The 23,976-nt window shown below is 38.1% G+C and overlaps 1 protein-coding gene across 1 annotated transcript in view; it reads left to right on the forward strand.

Moving 5' to 3' along the window:
- AGMO (alkylglycerol monooxygenase) overlaps window positions 1–23,976 on the forward strand; it is a 159,922-nt gene that overhangs the window by 100,424 nt on the left and 35,522 nt on the right. The window contains exons 4-5 of the mRNA XM_036328985.1: window positions 1,882–1,985; window positions 19,328–19,423. Of these exons, the coding sequence (XP_036184878.1) occupies window positions 1,882–1,985; window positions 19,328–19,423 (200 nt within the window). The remainder of the gene's footprint in view (window positions 1–1,881; window positions 1,986–19,327; window positions 19,424–23,976) is intronic.

Here is a 23,976-nt window from a genome sequence, read left to right on the forward strand (position 1 = left end):
TAAGAAGAATTTTCTTAATTGCTTTGGTAAAAATACAGGATCATATGTGATAAAAAAAGTCAACCAATCAGGATCTAAGTTACATATACTAGTAGATAGATGGTTTATAAATATACTTGCAAATACATGACTTTAATAGAAATGACTTTTGATAGGGATATTGATTCATAATTCTGTTCACAATGTTCTCATTCTCACAGAAATAAGTTCTTATATCTCTGAGCTATCATTTGTTTACCAAAACTCTTTTGCAAATTTTGTTAGGTAACTCATTTTCAGGTTCTCCAGAGAGGTTTCATTTTCTAGACAAATGGCTAAGAAGTCCACCCAGATTAAATATATAGGGTGCCCCCCAGAAAATCTATACACACACTTTGAAAAATTATAAAGGCAGTGTTTATTAAAATACATTTCATTTTCAAAATTGAGCTGCCATCTGTTATATATTTCTTGGAACACAGTGTATGTATGTATATATAATATATGTTTATATAATATATGTTTAACATATAATATGTAATTAATATATAATGTATAACATATGTGTAATATATACAAATATATATGATATTAATATACAACACATGCAGTATATACTATATGTGATATAGTATATATATATATCACATATATACTAGTACTATATGTAATATAGCATATATGTAACATATACATATATAATATAGGTATATATGATATAGATAAACTTTTTATAAAAACCTGTAACAAATTATTCTGTCATATGCCATGAATTACAACTATTAGTATATGGCAATTGCAAAGAAAATTAACCCCAAATTTTCACTCACGTTCACTGTTCAGGTTCTTCTGATTCAGTGGGCAAAACTCATCCACTTGGTGACCTCTTAATGTATTAACTTATTTAAATTCATGACAACTTTAAGATACGAATATCACTACAACGCTAATTTTTAAATGATGGAACTGAATCCATAGTTTAGTTACAAAACTAATAAAAGGAGGAGTAGAATTTGAACTCATTTACCTGGCTTCAGGATCCCAAAGATTTAATTTCTAATCAATACTGACAGATATACAATGATCACATCACATGGTTAATTCTACCTCCTGTATTTGTAGCAAAGGACTAAATTAAGTTAGTTTAGCTAAGAACATAATTTAAAATATGAGCAACTGAGATAATTAGTATAATACTTGATGAAAATTACAACTTATGTTTCCTTTTTTATTATGAGCATAAAGCAATTATGAGGGACAATTTTAGAAATGGCATAGAGTTTTGGTAAAGCATGAAAAAAACCATGTAACTATTAGCTAATATACAGTATTTCTTTAAATAAAAATGAAACCTTAAATCCGAGGAACAAATATTATTTTGCTTTTCCTCTTATTTCAATAGACAGACTTTGAAATTTCTTAAAATGCCATCAGGAAATAATATTATGTAATATTTTATTCCAAAATATATGCAGCAGTTTCTCCCATCAGAGTATTCTTCTTTAATTAGGAATATGTTATCACATACTGAAAAATCATCACTATTCACTGACTATATTATTATAACATTACCAGTTAGTTTTTATGATCTGTCATATTGTAATATGTTAGCAAAGTGTAAATTTTGGAAGTCATTTCAGTTTGCTAGAGGCATTTAATTATATCATATACACTATACATGTTTATTGGCTATGTTTCAATTTTTTACTTATTTGTAATTTATACCCTCCCTGCTTCCAAAAGTGATTTGAGGCAGCTTATTTTAATTATAATTATATTGGCTAGCTTTTTCAGAGATGTTCCAGATTTTCTTCCTCACTCAACAGAACAGCATACATAACTGAAAATGGAAGTTGCTTTGTTCTTATTCTCATGGCTCGTTTCAAATTATGTGTTTTGCAGAGGTTAATATTATGTGGGCTGCACACCAAACACACCACAGTTCTGAAGACTATAACTTATCCACAGCTCTGAGACAGTCTTCCTTCCAAATATATACTTCCTGGGTAAGTTGTATGAAATTGAATAAATGTGATAATATAATTCATTTTTAAAACATCTCAGCTGTTTCTATTTCCTCTGAGTAAACTAATAAGGTGTTTTTGCTAAAATCCTTCTTTCTCCCCTCTAAGTACAGACACTAAAATGAAGCAAGTGGTGCTTTCCAATGACAGTCTTTTATTTAACTGATAAAACTCACCCTGGGAGCAAGGTGAGAAAGTGGCTGTCTATTTTTTATTTACTATTAAATAAGGGAAGTGCTGGATCAACAATGTATCTCAATTCAAATATATACAAAAATTTTATTACAAACTTTTGAAAGTGTTTTTTTAAAAATGAGTTCCCATTTCTGAATGTCCCAGGGAAATCTACTTAAACCCTTTGCTTTTTATCTACTTATTAGAGCAGTTAGTATCATGTTCAACAAAAAGTTTGGCTCTACAATATTTTCACACAACAAAATAATAACACTAATGAATACCACGAATAGCCCCCTTCTTTGAAGGTTCTTCTGATTCACTGGGCAGAACTCATCCACTTGCTGACCTCTTGATGCATTAACTTATTTAAATTCATGACAACTTTAAGATATGAATATCACTACAACTCTCATTTTTAAATGATGGAACCGAATCCATAGTTTAGTCACAAAACTAATAAAAGGAAGAGTAGAATTTGAACTCATTTACCTGGCTTCAGGATCCCAGATCTTAACCTGTACACTACATCCTCTTCCACATGCCTCTGTATTGTCTTTCATTTATGTTATCTCACTGGATCCTCACAAATAGGCCCATGCCATGCTAGATCAAATGTTACTTATGTCAGGGAATCAAATGTCAGTGAGGTTAATTCCAGAGCTAGTAAGTGTTAGAGTCCCATGTGCTAAACCAGATGCCCAAACAGATAGAAAAATATACTTTATTGGCATGTGTTCTTACTCAAACATCAGAATAGGCAAAACAAATCTGTAAGGCAGGATGGTACTAATAGGTTTGCTGAAATGGATATTAAAAGTAATCCTCACCGCCGCTCCCAATTCCACATACTTGCGTTATAGCTTGTATTAATTTCCTAGGGCTGCCATAACAAAGTACCACTCACTGGGCTGCTTACAACAGAAATGTATTGTCTCACAGTTCTGAAGGCCAGAAGTCTGAAATCAAAGTATGGGCATGGCTATGGTCCCTCTGAACTCTCTAAGGAAGTTGCTGGTCTAGTCCCCTTTCCTAGGTTCTGAGAGTTCCTTGGCCTTGGGGAGCATAACCCCAGTCTTCGTATGGCCATCTCCTTGTGCCTGTGTCCATATTTCTATTGATTTTATAAGGAGCCCACCCTACTCCATTAATACCTCATAACTAATTACATCCACAATGACTATTTCCAAATAAGGTCCCATTCTGAGGTATTATGGAATATGATTTTGAGATATTAAGGGATATGGATTTCAACACATGAATTTTGGGGGCACATAATGTAATCCATAACACAACTCTAAGCAGGTGGGTAAAAGAAGGATTATATAGACTAGAGGCCTGATGCACAAAATTCGTGCAAGGGGCACAGCCCCTGCCATTGCTGTGGCTGCCTCGGCCCCCACCACTGCAGCTTCATCCGGAAGGACGTTTGGAAGGATGTCTGGTCTAATTAGCCTATTATGCTTTTATTATTATAGATACACACTAGTATACATACTAGTATTTTTACCATATCCTATAGCTTGTGCTGAAAACTCTGGATGATTGAAAGTGGAAGAAAATTCTACCTATTTCATTGCTGCATAGCTCAGAACTGGTCTAGGGTTCCAATGAGGGGTGCAAAGAACAGGCCCCTGATGGAAAGAAGGGATACTGCCCACCCCTCCTTCTTAAGAAATAGTGGCATTAATACAAAGTTTTATTATCCTGTACAAAATAGGCTGAATAGCAGACTGATTAAAATAATAATCTCAAAAAACTTTATTCTCTCCTAATTTATGTATTTCTCTTTGCATAAGGATAATAATCAGAACTCTGATACCTGCATTTGGGGGAAGAATGCCTCCATGAGAGGATGCAACTGTATTTCATGTTGCTTCTTGGTGAATTAATCATTTGAGGAATCATCAGAGGAAAATTTTTATCAGAGCATAATAGATTTATTTTAGAACCGAGAGAAATCTTGGAAAAACTATTTTTAAATCATCCATTTTGAAAGCTACCAAAGAATCTCAGGAGCTCGCTACATCATGCAGTGTTGAACATTGCTGGTTGGAACTTGAGTTCAGACATTTCAGTCCAGTATATGGTCATCTTTATCCTGGTTTCACTGTATCTTCTGCCCCATTAAGTTAATGCATCCAAAGTTACAGATTGGAGAAAATCTAAGTGAAATGCAGGTTCACACCTATTTATTGCAGGAATAAATTTCCTTTGCAAGCTCATATCACGTGATCAAGGACACAGAAAAATTCCATGCTGGTTAAGAAAATGAACATTGGGAATGCATTACAGGCTGCTAATTTTGGGGGGGTGAGGGTGGGGGTGGATTCTGAGGACTTGTAGTTCAGGAAATGAAGGTCTGTATTGTAAATCAGCATGGATTCTTTTCTAGTATTTGTAGGTCCGTTTGAAGATAACGTAGATGGTTTAAGGGTCTGTGAAAATTAATAGTCTGTGAAAAGCGTTTCTGGACATTAAAGTCAAAGAGCAGTAATCAGGTATCTATTTTCTTTGACTTTTTTATAAGATTCTTTCATCCAATACTGCTACATAAGGCATGTAATTTGGTAGTTACTAAGGTAACAGCGTATTTTAGAACAAATAAATGGGTCATGTCATTGAAGATAAAATTGATTTATGAAATGAAAAGCAAAATTAAGCTTCAGAGGGCTTTTCTTTGACAGTACTATGAAAATTAGGGTGGCAGATCTGTCATTTAAAGTAATGAAAGATACAAATTCAATTTTTAAAAATTTCTGACCATATTTTTTGCATTTTTAGCCAGTTTTAATCTTAGATTTAATATTACTCATCCAAAAAGAGCTGCACCTTTAAGTGAGTATCATTTTAAGTGAGGTTTATTTATTGGTTTTGCATGCTACTTCAATCTTTCATTACACATCTTAATTAATATAATGCCGTAAACATGATAGTCTCTCCACTTTGCAAATAATAAAATACGTCTAGACCTTTGGATATTGTGTACTATATAACAGTGTAGGGATTAACATTTTGTTTTCTGCCAACTTTATAATAAAATACCTGAATGGTGCAATTGTATATTGAAAACATAGCTACAGAAGTGCTGGAAAAATAAAAGAATGGGGAATGTCAAAGGAATACAGGCGCCAACTTGAAAGAGCTCCCCTGGTCCCAATCTGGAACAGTTTGAACAACAAAATATATAATGTACTGTGGAGTTACAAACCAAAGTATAAATGTCTGTGAAATTTGGTCCATAATGATATAGATAAACTAGAGGCCCAGTGCACGAAATTTGCGCACTCAGGGGGTAGGGTAGGGGGTGGTCCCTTAGACTGGCCTGCACCCTCTCACAGTCTGTGAGCCCTCAGGGGATGAGGGCTTCTGGCTGAGCGGCACTCCAGAGTGCACTGACCACCAGGGGGCAGCTCCTGCATTGAGCGTCTGCCCCCTGGTGGTCAGTGCATGTCATAGTGACCGGTGGTTCTGCTCTTTGATCAATTTGCATATTAGGCTTTTATTATATAGGATGATTGACTAAATAAATAAATGGGAACAAATAAATAGGAGACAAATTCCCTTAAAGAATTATAAATAATACTAGAGGCCCAGTGCACAAAAATTTGTGCACTCGGGGGAAAGGGGGGTCCCGCAACCTGGCCTGTGCCCTCTCACAGTCTAGGACCCCTCGGGAAATAACGACCTGCTGGCTTAGGCCTGCTCCCGGATGGCAGAGGGCAGGCCCAATCCCTAGGTGCAGCCCCTGGTCGGGCTCAGAGCAGGGCCGATTGGGGAGTTGGGGTGCCAACTCTTGTCATGCACAGAGCAGGGTGGATCAGGAGGTTGCAGTGCCACCCTCAGTCACGCTCAGGGTAGGGCCGATTGGGGGGTTGGAGCACCGCCCCCTGTCACACTCAAGGCAGGGTCGATGGGGAGGTTGTGGCGCCACCCCCTGTCACGCACAGAGCAGGGCCAATCCGGGGGTTGGGGCGCTGCCCCCTGTCATGCACAGAGCAGGGCCCATCAGGGGGTTGAGGAGCTCCCCGCTGTCACTCATAGAGTAGGGCCAATAGGGGAGTTGGGGCACCGCCCCCTGTCACACAGAGAGCAGGGCGGATCAGGGATTTGGGGCACCGCCCTCTATCACCCACAGAGCAGGGCCGATCAGGGGGTTGGGATGCCACCACTCTCACACTCAGGGAAGGGCCGATGGGGAGGTTATGTGCCGGGGTCCAACCCCAGCAGGTCCAGGGGTCCCCAAAGGCGTGGATGGAGTCGGCGAAGAAGGAATGACATGGAGACAGCATTCAGTTGATCAGCAGCCTAGCCAGGATCTCCAGCCAGGATCTCCAGCCAAGTTCTGGTCTGGATCTCCAGAGAGGTTCTGCTTAGGATCTCCAGCCAGGTTCTGTGTCCATGTTCTCTTGCTAGGTTCTCCAAGTTCTCCAGCCAGGTTCTGTAGCCATGTTCCCTCGCTAGGTTCTCTAGCCAGGTTCTGTAGCCATGTTCCCTCGCTAGGTTCTCCAGCCAGGTTCTGTCCAGGTTCTCCAGCCAGGTTCAGTCATCAGGTTCTAGTCAGGTTCTCTTGCCAATTTCTGTAGTCAGGTTCAGTCCAGGATCTTTTGCCATGTTCTCTCCAGCGAAGTTCTTCTGTCTCTAGGTTCTGTGTAGGTTCTGTCTTCTAAGTTCTGTCTTCTAAGTTCTGTCTTCTAAGTTCTGTGTTGTTACATCTGTATTTATACCAGTTGATTCCAATCCTATCAATCTCTATTACAAAGGTTAGGGCGTTTCTTATCTCCATTCCAGGGAGTAAAGATTATGTAGCTTAAGCAAGATTGTTCATAGTTAAAGTGATTAATTACCCGCCTGGCACTTAGTTAAGAGGTTTTATTCCCTCCCTAACTTCAGGGGAAAATCCCTACCTGGGGAAACAACCTTTCTCAGAGACTTTGGTTAAAACACATAGTGCCAAGAAGGTGAGCAAACATATTAAGAACAGTATGCCATATATGCCAGGTCCCTTGAAACAGCAAGCATGGACCGGCTCCCGGCAAATTCCCCCTTTTTTATTTTTTAAAAGCAGGCATTAAAAAGAAAAACCCCAAATGCTCTCTTGTATCCATTTTAAGAGTAGGATAGGCGCTTTCCGCTATTACCTGAGTCCTGATCTATCACCCCAGGGAGAGCTTGCCAATCCTGCACTTTCCCGGGGTGGAAAGGCTGCAGTGGGGTTAAGGATAAGGCTCCTTGGGCCTACCTCCTCCCATGCCTTTACATTTACCTTTCCTTCCTCAGAAAAGCATGGACATACTTCTTGTATAAAACGTTCTGTCTGACTGGGAGTAATCTTAACTCCTCTGCTAGCAAGCATATGTGTTAAAAGATCAATATGGAGTCTTTTTTCTTTAGACTCAGTATGGCACATCTTCTTAATCTAAAGATCAATACAAAGTCTTCTTTCTTTGGACTCAGTATGGCACATCTTCTCAATCTAAGAATCAATACAGAGTCTTTTTTCTTTGGACTCAGTATGGCACATCTTCTCAATCTAAGTTCTGTACTATCCACCTTCTTACCCTACTTATCCTCTATAGGGGGGTCTGTAGCACCCTGGTGGAGTCCTATCCGTCCCGAATGTGGGGGTTCTCAATGGGGGGGGCTTACCTGGGGGAATCCTGTTCCAGGGGTTCCCAAAGGTATGGACGGAGTCGGCGAAGAAGGAAGGACACGGAGACAGTGTTCAGTTGATCAGCAGCCTAGCCAGGATCTCCAGCCAAGTTCTGGTCTGGATCTCCAGAGAGGTTCTGCTTCGGATCTCCAGCCATGTTCTGTGTCCATGTTCTCTTGCTAGGTTCTCCAGGTTCTCCAGCCAGGTTCTGTAGCCATGTTCTCTTGCTAGGTTCTGTCTCTATGTTCTGTGGTCAGTTTCTGTCCAGGATCTTTTGCCATGTTCTCTCCAGCGAAGTTCTTCTGTCTCTAGGTTCTGTGTAGGTTCTGTCTTCTAAGTTCTGTGTGTAGGTTCTGTCTTCTCCTGGTTCTGTCTTCTAAGTTCTGTGTCTTGCTGTCTTATTACATCTGTATTTATACCAGTTGATTCCAATCCTATCAATCTCTATTACAAAGGTTAGGGCGTTTCTTATCTCCATTCCAGGGAGTAAAGATTATGTAGCTTAAGCAAGATTGTTCATAGTTAAAGTGATTAATTACCCGCCTGGCACTTAGTTAAGAGGTTTTATTCCCTCCCTAACTTCAGGGGAAAATCCCTACCTGGGGAAACAACCTTTCTCAGAGACTTTGGTTAAAACACATAGTGCCAAGAAGGTGAGCAAACATATTAAGAACAGTATGCCATATATGCCAGGTCCCTTGAAACAGCAAACATAGACCGGCTCCCGGCAGTTATGGCTCTACTCTGTCACACACAGAGCAGGGCCCGTGGGGGGTGGGGGGGGCGGGGCGCCGCACCCTGTCACACACAGAGCTGCAGGGCGATCAGAGGTTGGGGAGCTCCCCCGTATCAGGCACAGAGCAGGGCTGATCAGGAGGTTGGGGCGCCTTCCCCTGTCCCGAACAGAGCAGGGTGGATAGGGTGGTTGTGGCCCCACCCCCTGTCACACACAGAGCCGCAGGGCGGTCAGGGGGTTTGGGCGCTGCCCCCGGTCACCCTGATCCCGGTGCCGGGAGGCCTCTCAGCTCCGCTGATCCCGGTGCTGGAAGGCATATTACCCTTTTACTATGTAGGATAGAGGCCTGGTGCATGGGTGGGGCTGGCTGGTTTGCCCTGAAGGGTGTCCTGGATCAGGGTGGGGGTCCCCACTGGGGTGCCTGGCCAGCCTGGGTGAGGGGGTGATGGCTGTTTTCAGGCTGGCGGGTGACAGAAGCTCCCAACCGCTCCTTTTTATCTTTTTTCTTTTTTAATTCTGGGCCAGCTTTAGCTCTGAGGCTTCAGCTCTTAGGCCTCCGCTGCTGAAAGTAGGTAATCGAAACAATGTATAACTCCAGCTCTGACTCCAGCTCTGAGATCCCAGCTCGCTGAAAGCTGGTTTCTGGGTGTTTTTTTTTTAGCTTCTATATTTGTTAAAATGTTTCAAACTGCAGGCTCAGAGGCCTGCAAGGCAGGCGGGGAATGTTGGAGTCCTCCGTCACTGAAGCAAGCAAGCCTCATGTTAGTTTCAAGCTGCCTGGCTGCCGGCCGCCATCTTGGCTGACAGTTAATTTGCATATCTCCCTGATTAGCCAATGGGAAGGGTAGTGGTTGTACGCCATGTTTCTCTTTTATTAGATTAGATATGTAGATTGGTCCCAGTCTAGGAAGTGAAGCTTAATGCCTCCCTAGCCCTGACTTTTGAGTGTGGCCTGTGTTTAGTAAGTCTTTTAGTAAGAAGGAGTATGGAAAAGGGGACAGAGGGTCGGGTGGAGAAACTTGGCAAACACAATCTCAGATCAAAGTAACATCCTGGGAAATTCTTGTTGGTAGCATTTACCCTTTGATAAAATGTAATAAAAAGCTTGTCTTGATAGCATATACCATTTGACATACTATGAGAATGGCCTTTTACCTCTGTGGTTTTCATCATCAAAACCCTAACCCTCTAACCCCAATCAAACCAAAGAAAAGTGTCAAACCCAATTGAGGGACATTCTAAAAAATACCTAACCAGTACTCCTCAAAAGTATAAAGGTCAGAAAATCAAGGATTATCTGAGAAACTGTCACAGATCAGAAGAGGCTATCCTATGTAATAAAGAGGGAATATGCTAATTGACCATCACATCATCACAAAGATGGCAGCGCCCACAGCCAATAAGGAGGGAATATGCTAATTGACTTCCCTGCCCTCAAAGATGGTGGTGCCAACAGCCAATAAGGAGGGAATATGCTAATTGACTGCCCCGCCCTCAAAGATGGCGGCACCCACAGCCACAAGATGGTGGCGCCCAGTCCCCTCAGCCCCACCAGGGAGGCAGGCGTGTGGCAAGGCCAGGCTCTCCCCCAGTCCCCTCAGCCCACCAGCTGCCCAGGGCTGGCCTGAGGCACAGGCAAGCCTCGGATGTCAGCTGCCCAGCCGCCCAGGGTCAGCCTGAGGTGCAGGCAAGCCTCGGATGTCGGCTGCCCAGCCACCCAGGGTCAGCCTGAGGTGCAGGCAAGCCTCGGATGTCAGCTGCCCAGCCGCCCAGGGTCAGCCTGAGGTGCAGGCAAGCCTCGGATGGCAGCTGCCCAGCCGCCGATGACCGCCCAAGGCTTAGATAACCAGGACCAGCCGAGGCTTGCGCTGCCAGCAGTGGCAGCAGCAGAGGTGTGATTGGGGCATCACCTTCCCCTGATCAATGGGTCACCTTCGTCCCTGAGGGCTCCTGGACTGTGAGAGGGGGCAGGCCAGGCTGAGGGACCCCCCTCCAGTGCATGAATTTTCATGTACGTGGCCTCTAGTAAGATATAAAGATTTAATGTATATTGCACCCTGGAAGAAATCCTAAAACAGAAGAACATTAGAAAAACAAACAAATCAACAACTAATGAAATCTAAATAAGATGTGGAGTTTAGTGGCATTTAGTTAAGAGTAATGTACCAATGTTGGTCTCTTAGTCTGTACATCGCAATACCTTGATACTTCATTGTACTTGCTGTTATTATTGCATGGAGAATTATTTTCCCTTTATTTCTGTTATATCCTTCAATATTCAATCCATTCGTCTTTTACAGATGCCTTTCTAACTTTGCCCAGGTTGCTTTTTGTTTGTTTATTCCATAAGACGCTTACATATCTCAATTATAGTACCAATTACTGTACATAGCATGAATACATGAAATAAAAGGTGTATAGTTGTCAAAAGCAATTTGTCAAAGGAAATATTTTGCTAAGCTAAGTAAGACCAATGTGAAACTGATAATGGCACAATGTATAAAATAATTCAAAGCTGTCATTCATTTAAATATTTTTCATTTAATAGAAATTTAGAGCATAGGTAAGATACTTACATTAAAGTTAGTATATTTTAACATACTTGTGATACATGAAGCTATTGAATAGGAAATAGTAAACTACATTAATGAGCTGAGTATTCTCTTAAAAGCATAGGAATTTAATGATAAATGCATTAGTTTAAATAACTTTTAAGTAAGTAAATTTTAAATGTAATTTTTTAGCTCTGTAATATCTCTCAATCATTAAAGTAGTTTTTTTCCTAGGTTGGAATTATAAAATATGTTTATATTATATTAACAATGTAACAAGAAGTAAATTTTAATCGCCATCAGAGGAAAGAAATATAGTTTTAATATCAATTAGTGTAAACCTTTATTAAAACCTTTATTACTATAAATTAGAGAATATATAAATATATAATACTATTTTTGAGCATAATTTAAAAAATATATTAATTACATCTTACCTAATAATGGACAAACACATAAATTGACTGTCCCTCTGCTATGCTCACCAGCCAATCAGGAGAGTATGCAAATTAACCCAACAAAGATGGCAGTTAACTTGCATATGTAGGCCAAAACGGCAGAGCAACAACTGAAGGCTCCAGCCAGAGCGAAGGCCTGCGTCCCGGGTGCCGGAGGAAAACCGGTGCCAGCAGCCAGGGGAAGGGAAGGCCTATTGCATGAATCTCTTCATGCAACGGGCCTCTAGTTTAGAAATAGTAGATAGCAATTTACTAAGAATAAATAAATCTGGATCACATCTGTAGCCTAGTTATGAACTAGCTTTGCCACTCTGAATCAATCAATCAGTGTTTCAATCATAGTGATTTTGTACATGTAATGGGACAGTTAATATTTGCTCTGCCTTGTCATACTGTTATTTTGAAGATCACCTTCAATAAAGAATGTGGAAATTCTTTGAACTATATCAAGTATGATTCACATGTATAATATTGTTTTTTATTACATATAAGACTATAGAGCAGCGGTTCTTAACTTGTGGTCGCGACCCCTTTGGCAGTCGAACGACCCTTTCACGGGGGTCGCCTAAGACCATCCTGCATATCAGATATTTACCTTATGATTCATAACAGTAGCAACATTACAGTTATGAAGTAGCAATGAAAATAATTTTATGGTTGGGTCACAACATGAGGAACTGTATTTAAAGGGCCAGAAGGTTGAGAACCACTGCTATAGAGGAACCTTTAGTGAAATCTAAGATCTCTTTATTACATCATACTTCCTGCCAAACTACATAAACAAAGACTTTTTCAATATGCGGAAGTTAGAGTTATATATTGACAAATGTGAACAAATAAAAGATGCAAGAAGCTAACAACTTTGACATAATACAGTCAAATGCACTTGGGATAAAATCTAATAACTCTTATGTCACAGGAGGAAAGCATTGACTCCCCCCACCCCCCATGAAGTAAAGAAACAAAACGTCTCTCAGACCTTGTACCGTGTCTCAGAACTCCAAGGCATGCCTTCTTCTCCGAGACTCAACCATTCACAGCCAGCTAATAAGAAAGTTCATGTCCACATAGTAAAATAAGTGAAGCCCTCTGCCGTTTTGTGTCTTGACCATTTTCAAAGACCTTATTCTGTCATGAATCAGGAAAATTACTCTGTAGTTTACCAGGAAAATTTGAAATTTGATAAAAATTAAATTATTCTGAGTTTCAGTGTTTTTCTTTATGGAAATCTGCTAGTTATTTAGTCCTTATAAAGAAGGCTAAATAAGGGGAATAATAGTGAAGAACTTTACATAAAACAGAATTATCCTATTGTCACTTGTTTTTTGTTATTCCTCACTTGAGGATATTTTTCCATTGATTTTTTTTTTTTTTTTTTTTTTTTTTTTTAGAGAAAGTGGAAGGGAGGGAGGGAGAAAGGCAGAGAGAATCATTGATGTGTCTCACATCAATTGGTTGCCTACTGCATGTTTCCGGACCAGGGCTGGCCATTGAGCCTGTACCCACCCCTAACTAGAATGGAACCCAGGACCCTTCAATCAGTGAACTGACACTATCCACTGAGCCAGACCAGCTAGGGCCTATTATCACTTTTAAACAATGTATAACTGGCTGAAATATTTAACTCCTTTTACATGTTCTTCTTATTTTGAGAAGTGCATCCATTCACTTTTTCCCCCACATACAGTCTTGACTGGTGGAGCCAGTCATGGTGGCAGAGGTAGGGGATATAATGAGAAGACATGAGCTTCTGTTCTTAAGGTGATTGCTGTCCTTGGAGGGATTCACGCAGGTCAACAGCCTTGTATTATGGTTTATTAAGGTTCCAGAGAGAAGTGTATGCTTGATTACCCAGGGAAGCATCACAAAAGAAAGGATGCTTGACTCCAATCTGTAAGAAGTGTAGTATTTTGCCTCGGATGGTGTTGTAAATGAAACAATACTGTAGAAAGAGAGTATCTGTGAAAACACAAAATATTGAAAAAATATGATAAATTTAGGGAATACAAATAAGATGTAGGGTAGATATATTAGATTTCTGGGGCATTCATTTTCTGGGGCTGCCATACAAAGTTCCAAAAACTGGGTGACAGAGAAATTTATTGTCTCACAGTTCTGGAGACTGAAAATCTGAGATTAAGGTGTCAACAGGGTTGGTTCCTTCTGGGGGCTGTGAGGAAAAATTAGTTTCATTCCTCTCTCCTAGCTTTTGGGGGGGTTGCTGGCAATTTTAGGTGTTCCTTGGCTTATAGATTCATCACCCTGATCTCTGCCTTCATCTTCACATGGCTTTCTTCTTATGTGCATGTATGTCTCTGTGTCTAAATAGCCCCCTTTTTATAAAGAAACCCATCGTTGCATTAGTACCACCCTAATTACCTCATTTTAAAACAATGTATCTTTATTATTGAATGTATTACAGATATCCCCTTTCATTCCCTCCCCATTGACCTCCTCCACCCTGCCCCCTCCCCCCCAGGCCTTCACCACACTATTGACCTCCATAAAGATCCTATTTTCAAATAAGTCACATTCGTAGGGAGTGGGGGTCCTATGTCTTCTTGGGGGTCACAATTCAACACGTAACAGTATGAGTATGGCTAGAATACAGGATGTATAAGAAGGTGGAATGAGCAAAAGAGGAAATGGAAACACCCATAGACATGGGGACAGAACGATGGACCTAAAGCACTTATTCCAAAAGTACAATTTAAGATGTGTTTTAATGATAGAGATCACTACTTTCTATGTACAACCAGAGAATTGGGTTCTGTGTCACTATTAAACATAGACATAAGAAATGTGGAATAGTTGCTTGATGATTCAATCTTTTGTTTCTCAGTTATGAAGAAAAATTGTTGTTTCTACAGTAGTATTATTTGAAAATGAGAATCATAGACGTGCAGATATTAGTAATGTTAAACTACTTTATTAAAATAACATAGACATTAGTCCTGGAGCTTAGAGATACTTTTTTCATTTTTTAAAAATTAATTATTCACTGAACTTCAACCTTTATGCTTAGCAGCTTATTCATGGGCAGCTTTCCTCTCTCAGTCTCTGCTTTTTCTCTCAGTTGTCATGCTTCGTGGCTTTATTTCCTACTTCTCTCAACCTAATTTCCATGATTTTGGACAGCAGTCCCTGCCTTTGGTTACATCTGCATTGAACTCCCCAAGCTGTGCTTGAATCCGGTCACCCACCTACTTCACTCCCACACTCTGACGGTTGAGCGCCATGGTGTCCTCTAGCACCAGCTGGGCAGTGCAGTGCTCCTCAGTATACGGCTTCCAGATACAGCTGAGCTTCAGTGCTGCTCACCAAACTGTACACAGGAGCCGTCTGCCTGCCTGGGAGAAGCCTTGCCAGAACTGCTGTCTCTTCTCCACTGCTGTCCCTTTCTGTCAGCCAATGGATGTATCTTAAACTTCACAGAGAAATGTGAGGTTTTCCTACTCTCTAATTACTGTTCAGATATCTTCATTAAGATTTGTGAATTTACAAGTACATGTGGTTTCTTACCTCCACTTTTTTTTTTTTTTTTTTAATTTCACTGGTTTCATTTTACTGGATTTTTACATGGCCACTATAAATTTAAAAAATTGCATATGTGGCTCACATTATATTTCTATTGGAGCTTTTCTCATGTAAGTACATACATATGTACCTCATTCTTTTTTTATTGTTTAAAGTATTACATATCTCCATTTCCCCCAATTGACCCCCCCCCAGCCACTCCCACCCCGCAGGACAAGCCCCCACCGCCCCAGTGTCTGTGTCTGTTGGTTATGCTAATATGCATGCTGACAAGTCCTTTGGTTGATCTCTAACCCCCTCTCCCCTGCCTTCTCTCTGAGGTTGGATGGTCTGTTCAGTGTTACCTTGTCTCTGGATCTATTTTTGTTCGTCAGTTTATATTGTTCATTATATTTCACATATGAGTGAGATCATGTGATTTTTATCTACTTTTATAGAAAATGTTCACCTCTCTTCCGCCGGTCTAGTTCTTAGATTGTGACATTGCTTCTATCTTAGTTCTTTTCTTGGACTTTGTCTGACCAGCTACTTTTGGCATTTGTCCCTCTTCTTCCCAGCTGGTTCCTTCTGAATACACCATAAATATATTAACATCTTCCACATTTAAAAATTAAATCTCCTTGCTCATCCACATGTTCTTTCCAGGGAATACCTCCAGCTCACTCCTTCCTTGTTCAAGAAAGAAATAAGTAATATCTACCTCTATTCCATCAGTTTCTCTGAGTGATTTTTAAACTTACTTAGATCTGGATTCTAGACCTACTGCTCCACTGATCCACATCTGCAAATCCAGTGTCATTTTTAGTTCAATTGATATTTGCACAACATATTTGCTTACTCAGCAGCTTCCGTGGGATATACTAGTACTACAAGGACTCCAACAAAACATTTCCTAAGTTGAACTTTATAACCTTTTTTCCTCCTGTTCAGTGTTTTGGTGAACGTTGTGCAAAAAATAAGCCAGAAATCTGGGTGCCTTCTGATATTCTTCTGTCCCTCTAATCTTCCATGTTTAAATAGTTAGATCTCCTTTAGTATTCTGCCTCTCCCTCCCCAGTGCATGATCTTTCTCGGGGCTATTAAAATAGATTTCAAACCCGTTTTTATATCTCTGACAAGCTTTAAAAAACACCATTAACTGCACCTTCCTGGCCTCGGATAAAATCAGTATCCTTAGAATGGCATTAAAGGGCTTTTCCTTTGGTTTGACTGATGTCTAAATTATCTTTATCACAGACTCCCTGATGAAAGATGTGGAATGTTTCTTCAGAAAATTGCACATTCCCTCATTAACACAAGCTTACACTTTCTTTCGGTGATAGCAAGGATGGTCACGGACTCCTTGAGATCTATATATATATATATGAGTGCCATGGTCCCAACCAGTCTCTTGCCACATTCTCCAATACCTTCAGCAATGCCAAAATACTTACGTTTCCCCCTAAATGCCATATTGTTCCTTGCTCAGAGTACCCCTCACAAAACCCCACCTGCCTCCTTCAATTGAATAATAGACTAAAACACTCATCTTCTCTCTCCTTTAGCCTGAGGTCACCCTGAGGTTTATTATCATTCCTCCTCACACACACAGGTCTGGGTTATTCCTTTCCTTTAAGCAAAATAAGGCAGTCAGAGAAAGATAAGTATCACATGATCTCACTCATATGTGGAATCTAATGAACAAAATAAACTGATGAACAAAATAGATCCAGAGACATAGAGGCTTGGCACAGACTTTTGAATCTTAGAGGGAAAGTGGTGTGGGTGAGATCAACCAAAGAACTTGTATGCATATTTGCATAACCCAGGGACATAGATGATAGGGTGATGAAGGGCTGAGGCTGGTTGTGGGGGGATCTAGGGGGTCAGTGAGGAAAATAAGGAACATATATAATATTTTCAACAATAAAAATTAATAAAAATAAAATTCAATTATAAAAAAGAACTTATTAGATATGACTTTTATCAAAAGATAATAAATTAACCTATGGTAGACCAGTGTAACCTTAAGAACCTTGGAGTGAGAATGACATGAGTTTGGATGCATGTCAGAAATTGATATATTTGTTAAATAGTATAATGTCTCCTGGCAGGTTCTGAGAGTTTAAGTTTGAAGAAGGAGAAATTTATTCTGTCAAATTAGTACCATTTGAGGCTTTCTGATGGAAGGGGCATTTAAATTGGTTTTAAAAACTATAATTTGGGAATGCAAAGATTGGAGGTAGAGAAGATGAGTGATAATCCTCAGATCTTGATAGCATTTACTAAGCTATAGAAATTAGAATTTTGATTATATCATTAGATTCTTTGTACAGTACGTTAATCACAAGAATTTAAATTTCATGTGATTCATGTCACTCCCTGACCTTACTTCCTTTCTTTATTTCTTATTAGAAAGGTGATTTTCTGACATTCATGCTGAGTTCATTTTTCTAATTGTCAGTTCATATATTTAATGATTTGTAAGAACTGAGACATTGTTTCCTCAAGTGTATTTTTAGGAAATCCAATCCTACGGAAAACTTAAGAAAGTATCCTATAGGGTAACAGGCTTGTGGTTGACGACAGAGTGGTAAAGGCTCTGAGAAGTTCTGCGCTGAACTCCACTTGTTTAACTCACCACTTCACAATTTATTTGAGCATAGAACCCTCTTTTCCATAATGGCTGTTACTATCCTAAAGGATTATTTCTCCATACTTTGGCGTATTATAATGAACCATGAATATTCATCTGGTATGCACTCTCTTTCCAAATAGACTATTTATTAAGCATCCAAGTTGTCTTACATTTTTACTCACATCTTAAAGACTGCAAAATACTCCTTAACTCAGAGTACTTATATCATATGTCATATATGTGTTTAGTTTTTTGAACCGATTGTAAGAGAACTATTTTTATATATTACAAAAAATTCATATTACAGTATCACAGATCTTTTGGAACCAAAACGATGGCTAGATTTCAAATGGTTTTCCTCTTCACAATACATCTGAGGGAACGGAAGCCTTGAAAGTTTAAGAACTTTGCGAATGTCATAGAGAGATTCTGTAGTAGAACCAAAGCTTAAAAGTGCACATCTTGAAGAGCCCAATACTTTTTTGTTGCTCACTAATCTAATTCATTGCCTATTGATGCATTTATAAATGACAAAACTGATCTTGTTTGATCAGAGAAATGACAGTTGAGATTTTTCATGGCTTAAGTTTAGAAACAGAAGCCAGAAGAGTTTATGTAAATGACCAATTTCTACAGCATACTCATTACTAAACATTGTTGAAATATATTTGGCCTAATTGAGAACAAAACCTTTAAAATAATTTAGAAATAAAAATTTAACATTCAGAAGAAATATTTTAAAATATCTAGAATGTTGGAAATATTAACTCTACAAAATACAAACCATAAAGAGGAAGTCAGCTTCTTTTTATTCCTATTTGGTTATTTAGTGTTTTTATTTACTAAGATGTTTTCCTAAAACATGAAACCACTCTTGGAGATCAAAGTCATTAGGAGAATATAGCAGATTGTGCTTATTAGTTGATTCTAACCAGCTCTGCGGTTTAAGCATAATTTGGTTTTTTTAAGGCAGAGACATTTCCATCCGTTAGGAAATATTCAACTTTAAAATTTGTTTGCACTATGGCACTATATCATAGCCCCTGACTTGCTAACTTTGGAAAAATTAGGATGTATTGTACCCTCAATCAACCACATAAAAACAAATTTAAAAGGGAAAATTTATTTTACCCTCTCTTGATAAAAAAAAATCACTATTTTATTATAAGTTCATGTTACTACTAAAAATGCCAGGGTATAATACATACAGACTTTGGGAGCTGTCGAGGTATGAAGACACATGATCCTGCATTTCTTTTACTTAAAGTGTTTGTGTCTGTATAGAAAATCTCTTTAAGTCCAGGAAGCACATCCAGTCTTTTAAGGATTAAGGATATAACACACCACGTATGGTATTTTAACTAGACAACATGAAGTGCAAAATAGCTCTAATATGTCTCCAACTTTATCACCATCTGGAAAATTAATGTTGCAAACTAATGTTGCAAAGTCAAACATGACAATAAAACATAAGAAATAAGGTAAATTTGTGAAAGAATAAGATATATTTGCTGAAGTGTGTATTCCGATGTTGAACCATTAGTAACAGTATGCTGAGAAATCATATGTGCAAATTTAAAAATTCTTAATCTTTCAGATATTCTACTCTCCCCTGGCCCTCTTTGTACCACCTTCGGTATATGCTGTTCATCTTCAGTTCAATCTCCTCTACCAGTTTTGGATCCACACAGAGGTAAATCCTTTTATTTTATATATATTTTTAAGTTTTATATCTAACTAGCCTGCAGCAATGTCCTGGAAATCCACTAGCAGCTGATTTATTGTGTAAGAAAATCTTTGTCTGCATTCTTTAAGGAGAAACATCTGTTCATTTTTATTCCTTTTTACTGAATATATATTGCAAAGTTTATAAGAAGCAATGAGGCCAGTTGGTCTCAATTAAATAAAACCATTTTTGAACTATTAAGTACCAAAACATTTTAATACTTTATTCAATACAATATCTTCCTGTATTGCAGTTTATTAAACATTATTTGCCAAAAGATGTTGAAATTTATTTTAATATAAAGATATAAATTTATATATAAAATTTATGTATGTTTCTAAATATATGTGATATCTACATATAAATATTATTTATAAGTTATTCTATAATATAATTTAGTATTATATATTAGTAAGTATTTAATTACATATATAAATGTATAATATTTACATATTATGTAAGTGGGAAGTTCTTTAAAATTCCTTGACAAAATTTTAATGCCTAAAAAATTATAAAAATATTTTTGTTTGGAAATCTTGCTTTAATTTTAGAGTTTGAATTTTATTTAAAAGGTGTTAAATATATTGTTAGGGTAGGTTTTTTCCCACCAGAAAAATGAATAAATATAATTTTTGAGTCTTCTGTGATATCTCAAATTGTCAGACTTGAATGTTTGCAGAAAGATCATTATGGAACTGATTGGTTTATGAACTATTGTACTGAACTGGTTGTTAAGTACCACAAAAATCACAGACCCAGAAAAATTCTTACATATACACATGAGAACCCTTTCAAGCATTTGGTATTTATTAGAGGTCTTTTGAAGTTCTATAGGAAGCACATTGACAGGTGTTGCAACTGGTTGAACAATACCGCAAATCACAGTTGCATTAGATGCCAAAGCTTGATGCAACAAAGAGCATTATTTCATTAATCTGCAGTATTTCATGCTACTGACTTGCTTGGAATAAAGAGACTGTTACCATGACTTTGGGCATATGTGGCATTATTAGAAGATCTGTTATGAAATAGCATTGGATTTTATGGTAGTTGACATACATCAAACAGTCAATATTACAACCATCTGAAAGAGTTGTTGAGGTCAATTCTGACTCTAGAGGTCAAAGACCAAATTTGTTTAAATCATTGAGGGAAGCTTTCTGATGATTTACATGGAGGGGTTAAAGGAGAATTACATTTTTATAACAGCTCTGCTCCAGGTCATGCCATGTGTTGGGTTCACGAATTAGTTTGGATACAGAACAATGGTGCCTAAGTAAAGTCTGCCTTTTCTGTGTCCCTCTAAGGATCACGAGCCAGGGCTTGAGTACCATCTCAGGAAGAAAGGGAGAGTGGAGGAAAGCCATTGATGAGGCATTTCTTTCAAGCTCAGAACTTCCAGGTGGCTTCACTTCTAACTCAAAAGCAATGCATCAGAACTCTCACTTGTATTGTACATCACGCTTTTGAACGTACTTTACAATGTGTAGTTACTACAGTTGAGTTGCACAGGAAGCAAGAGCACACTTTCTGAAATTAAGGTTTGGATATTGGAATTTTAAATTATATTACTAGCTGTGGATATATTTATAAGGGTTTTTTTGCAACTGTGTATTTAATTACATTTATTGCTATAGACAGCATATTACCACTTGTTTACAAATAATAAAATAATGTAGACAATAAAACCAAGAGATTTATATCAGTGGCTGCTTTTAGAGAAAGGGGCAAGTAAAATAGAGTGGGGAAAAAGACAGCCTTAAAAAAATTATTCTTATCATGTGTTTTCTCTACTTTTTAATTAAAGGTTAATACTCATTAGATTTAAAAATAAAAACTGAAAACAATTACCTCAGTCTAAAAAAAATACCCACTTTATGCCTCTTTAGGCCACTTGAGCACTGCTTCATTTCAGGCATCTTACTTGATGGTTAATTCACAGAAACAATATGTGAGCCATAGACATGACAGTGTTGGCCAAAGTCTGCACATTCCTGAATGGAAATTTGACTTGTACAGTTGTTTCACTTCTGCTGACCTCCATAAAATCAGTTCTCACTCAGAAGGAAATCTGGTCTGAAGGAGGTACTGATTTTATAAAAGTGAAGAAAAGTTCATTCCCTTCAATCAATTAGGCTAAGATGCACAAAAATAAATAAATAATGCCTTTGAAAGATTCTATATGAAAAAAAAAATAGGTCATAAAACAAACAAGAGTTTATAATCAAATTTTTGTTTACTTTTGAGTTACTTTAATGAAGAAACAACAGTATCTCTTCCCTTCCTCTCTTTTGAAAGTTATAAAAATTCTGCTTGGAACTATACACTTGCTTAATTTTTATGACTACATTTTCGTTTATTCATTCATTTGAAATGTCTGCAGCATATAGTTGTACTCTTTCCTTGTGAGTATACTAAAGGCAATCAGAAAATATTATTACATGTTTTAAATGTAATAAGTGTGGAATGTTATAACTATTTTAGAGATGTTAGATTATATTTGGGTGTTAGCTGATTTCTACAATACAGAAGTAATAGTATCATTATCTATAACCTTTCAGTTATCTTAAATTTACCATCATGTGTTCATGTACATATAAGATGATGCTTGGGCAGAGAAATGTAACAGAAATAATTATTTGGTATTGAATATTTACACCGTATAATTAAATGATCTGTATAATGCTAAACTGAGAGATATTTATGTGCAGATAGTGTGGTTCCTCCTTCTGTGGTTCCATGAAGGGGTCCCACTTTAAATTTCCAGTCCTTAGATCAAAATTCCATCTCTGACCCCTATACTAATGAGACTAGAATTTTCTTTTTGAACTCTACCCCCCTTTCCTTATATCACATTCTTTAGGACAGCCATTCTATTAGAATACTACTTTGCCAACTATATCCACCAAACACAAACATCATTGAAAATGGTCAAGCTCTGAAGAAAACAAATTCTTCTCTTTAGCAACCTTTATACTCCACCAACCGTCCCAATCATATCTTTCACTGAGGATGTATTTATGTTAGACCTATATGTAGGGACAATAGAAATTAGAGTATAGGAGAATTGCAGAAATGCAGTGTGCAGAATTAGAAAGCAAATGGAATATGCAGTAGAACAATAAAGCAAAATAACTGAAGTGACAAGAGAAGCCAGAAATTTGCAAAAGCTAGGACAGTGGTTCTCAACCTTCCTAATGCCGATACCTTTAATACAGTTTCTCATGTTGTGGTGACCCCCAATTTCATTGTTACAAATTGAACATAATTAAAGCATAGCGATTAATCACAAAAACAATATGTAATTATATATGTGTTTTCTGATGGTCTTAGGCGACCCCTGTGAAAGGGTCGTTCGACCCCCAAAGGGGTCGCAACCCATAGGTTGAGAACTGCTGAGCTAGGACATATAGAGAGGAAGAGGAAAATGTAGCTCTTTGGCAACAAAACAATAGACTAGTAGCAGCATGAGCAAAGATTTAGGAAATTTAGCCCTAGCCGGTTTTGCTCAGTGGATGGAGCCATTGGCCTGTGGACTGAAGGATCTGGGGTTTGATTCTGGTCAAGGGCATGTACCTTGGTTGCAGGCTCCTCCCCAACCCAGGCACTGGTTGGGGCACATGTAGGAGACAACAAATCAATGCGTTTCTCTCACATCAATATTTCCCCCTGTCTTCCACTTTCTCTAAAAATCAATGGAAAAATATCTTCAGGTGAGGATTAAAAATTAAATATACAAGTAACTTACCCTGGATCTCATGATAAGTAAATGTCAAAGCTGGGTTTTGTAACGGGTAGTCAGGATCCATATTCCTTGCTCTTACCCACTATACTATAAAGCTTCCCTGTAGATGGGTCATTTCTGATCTTAATGCTATAATAAAATAGCCACTACGTGTTAAGCATCCAGTATGTTCCAAGCAAAAAATGTTGTATTTAATTCCCATAAAGTAATTTGAATCACTAAAGACCAATTAAACTTTTATAGGTTGTAAAGAATGAATATAAATTCAAGTAACTTCAGTTAATGGGGTTTTATTTTAAGGGTACATGTAGAAGTACATGCAGCAGGAAACCATTCCAGAAATTTAATAGACAATTTTAGAAAACTGGAATTTTTATATTCACCAACTCTGTGACAAACACTGTCCCTTTTAAAACTAAGAATATTGAGTTTACATAAGGTAACATGGTTGGTTTCAGTGCTTGCATTTTGGCCATTACTCACCAATTGCACTTCCTCTTCAAACAATGTGTTTATTAAATATATCTCCATAGATGGCAACAGGGTTCATAAAGATCCTATATGGCATAGTGAAAAGATCAAGGCTGTAGGTTAGTTAACACAGAAATGAGGTGTAATCTTGCCTGTTCCAAATTATCATGTGACCTCTATACACATCTACATGTTCTTCTTCAAATGTAATCTATTCTCTGAGGTTAGTCCCACATAAAGCGTTTGGTGATGTTCCATTGCTTGCTGAGTAAAAGTCTAAATTATTTTTGCATTTACTGTTTCT

The sequence above is a fragment of the Myotis myotis genome, unplaced genomic scaffold (genome assembly GCF_014108235.1).
Source record: "Myotis myotis isolate mMyoMyo1 unplaced genomic scaffold, mMyoMyo1.p scaffold_m19_p_11, whole genome shotgun sequence".
NCBI lineage: Eukaryota > Metazoa > Chordata > Mammalia > Chiroptera > Vespertilionidae > Myotis > Myotis myotis.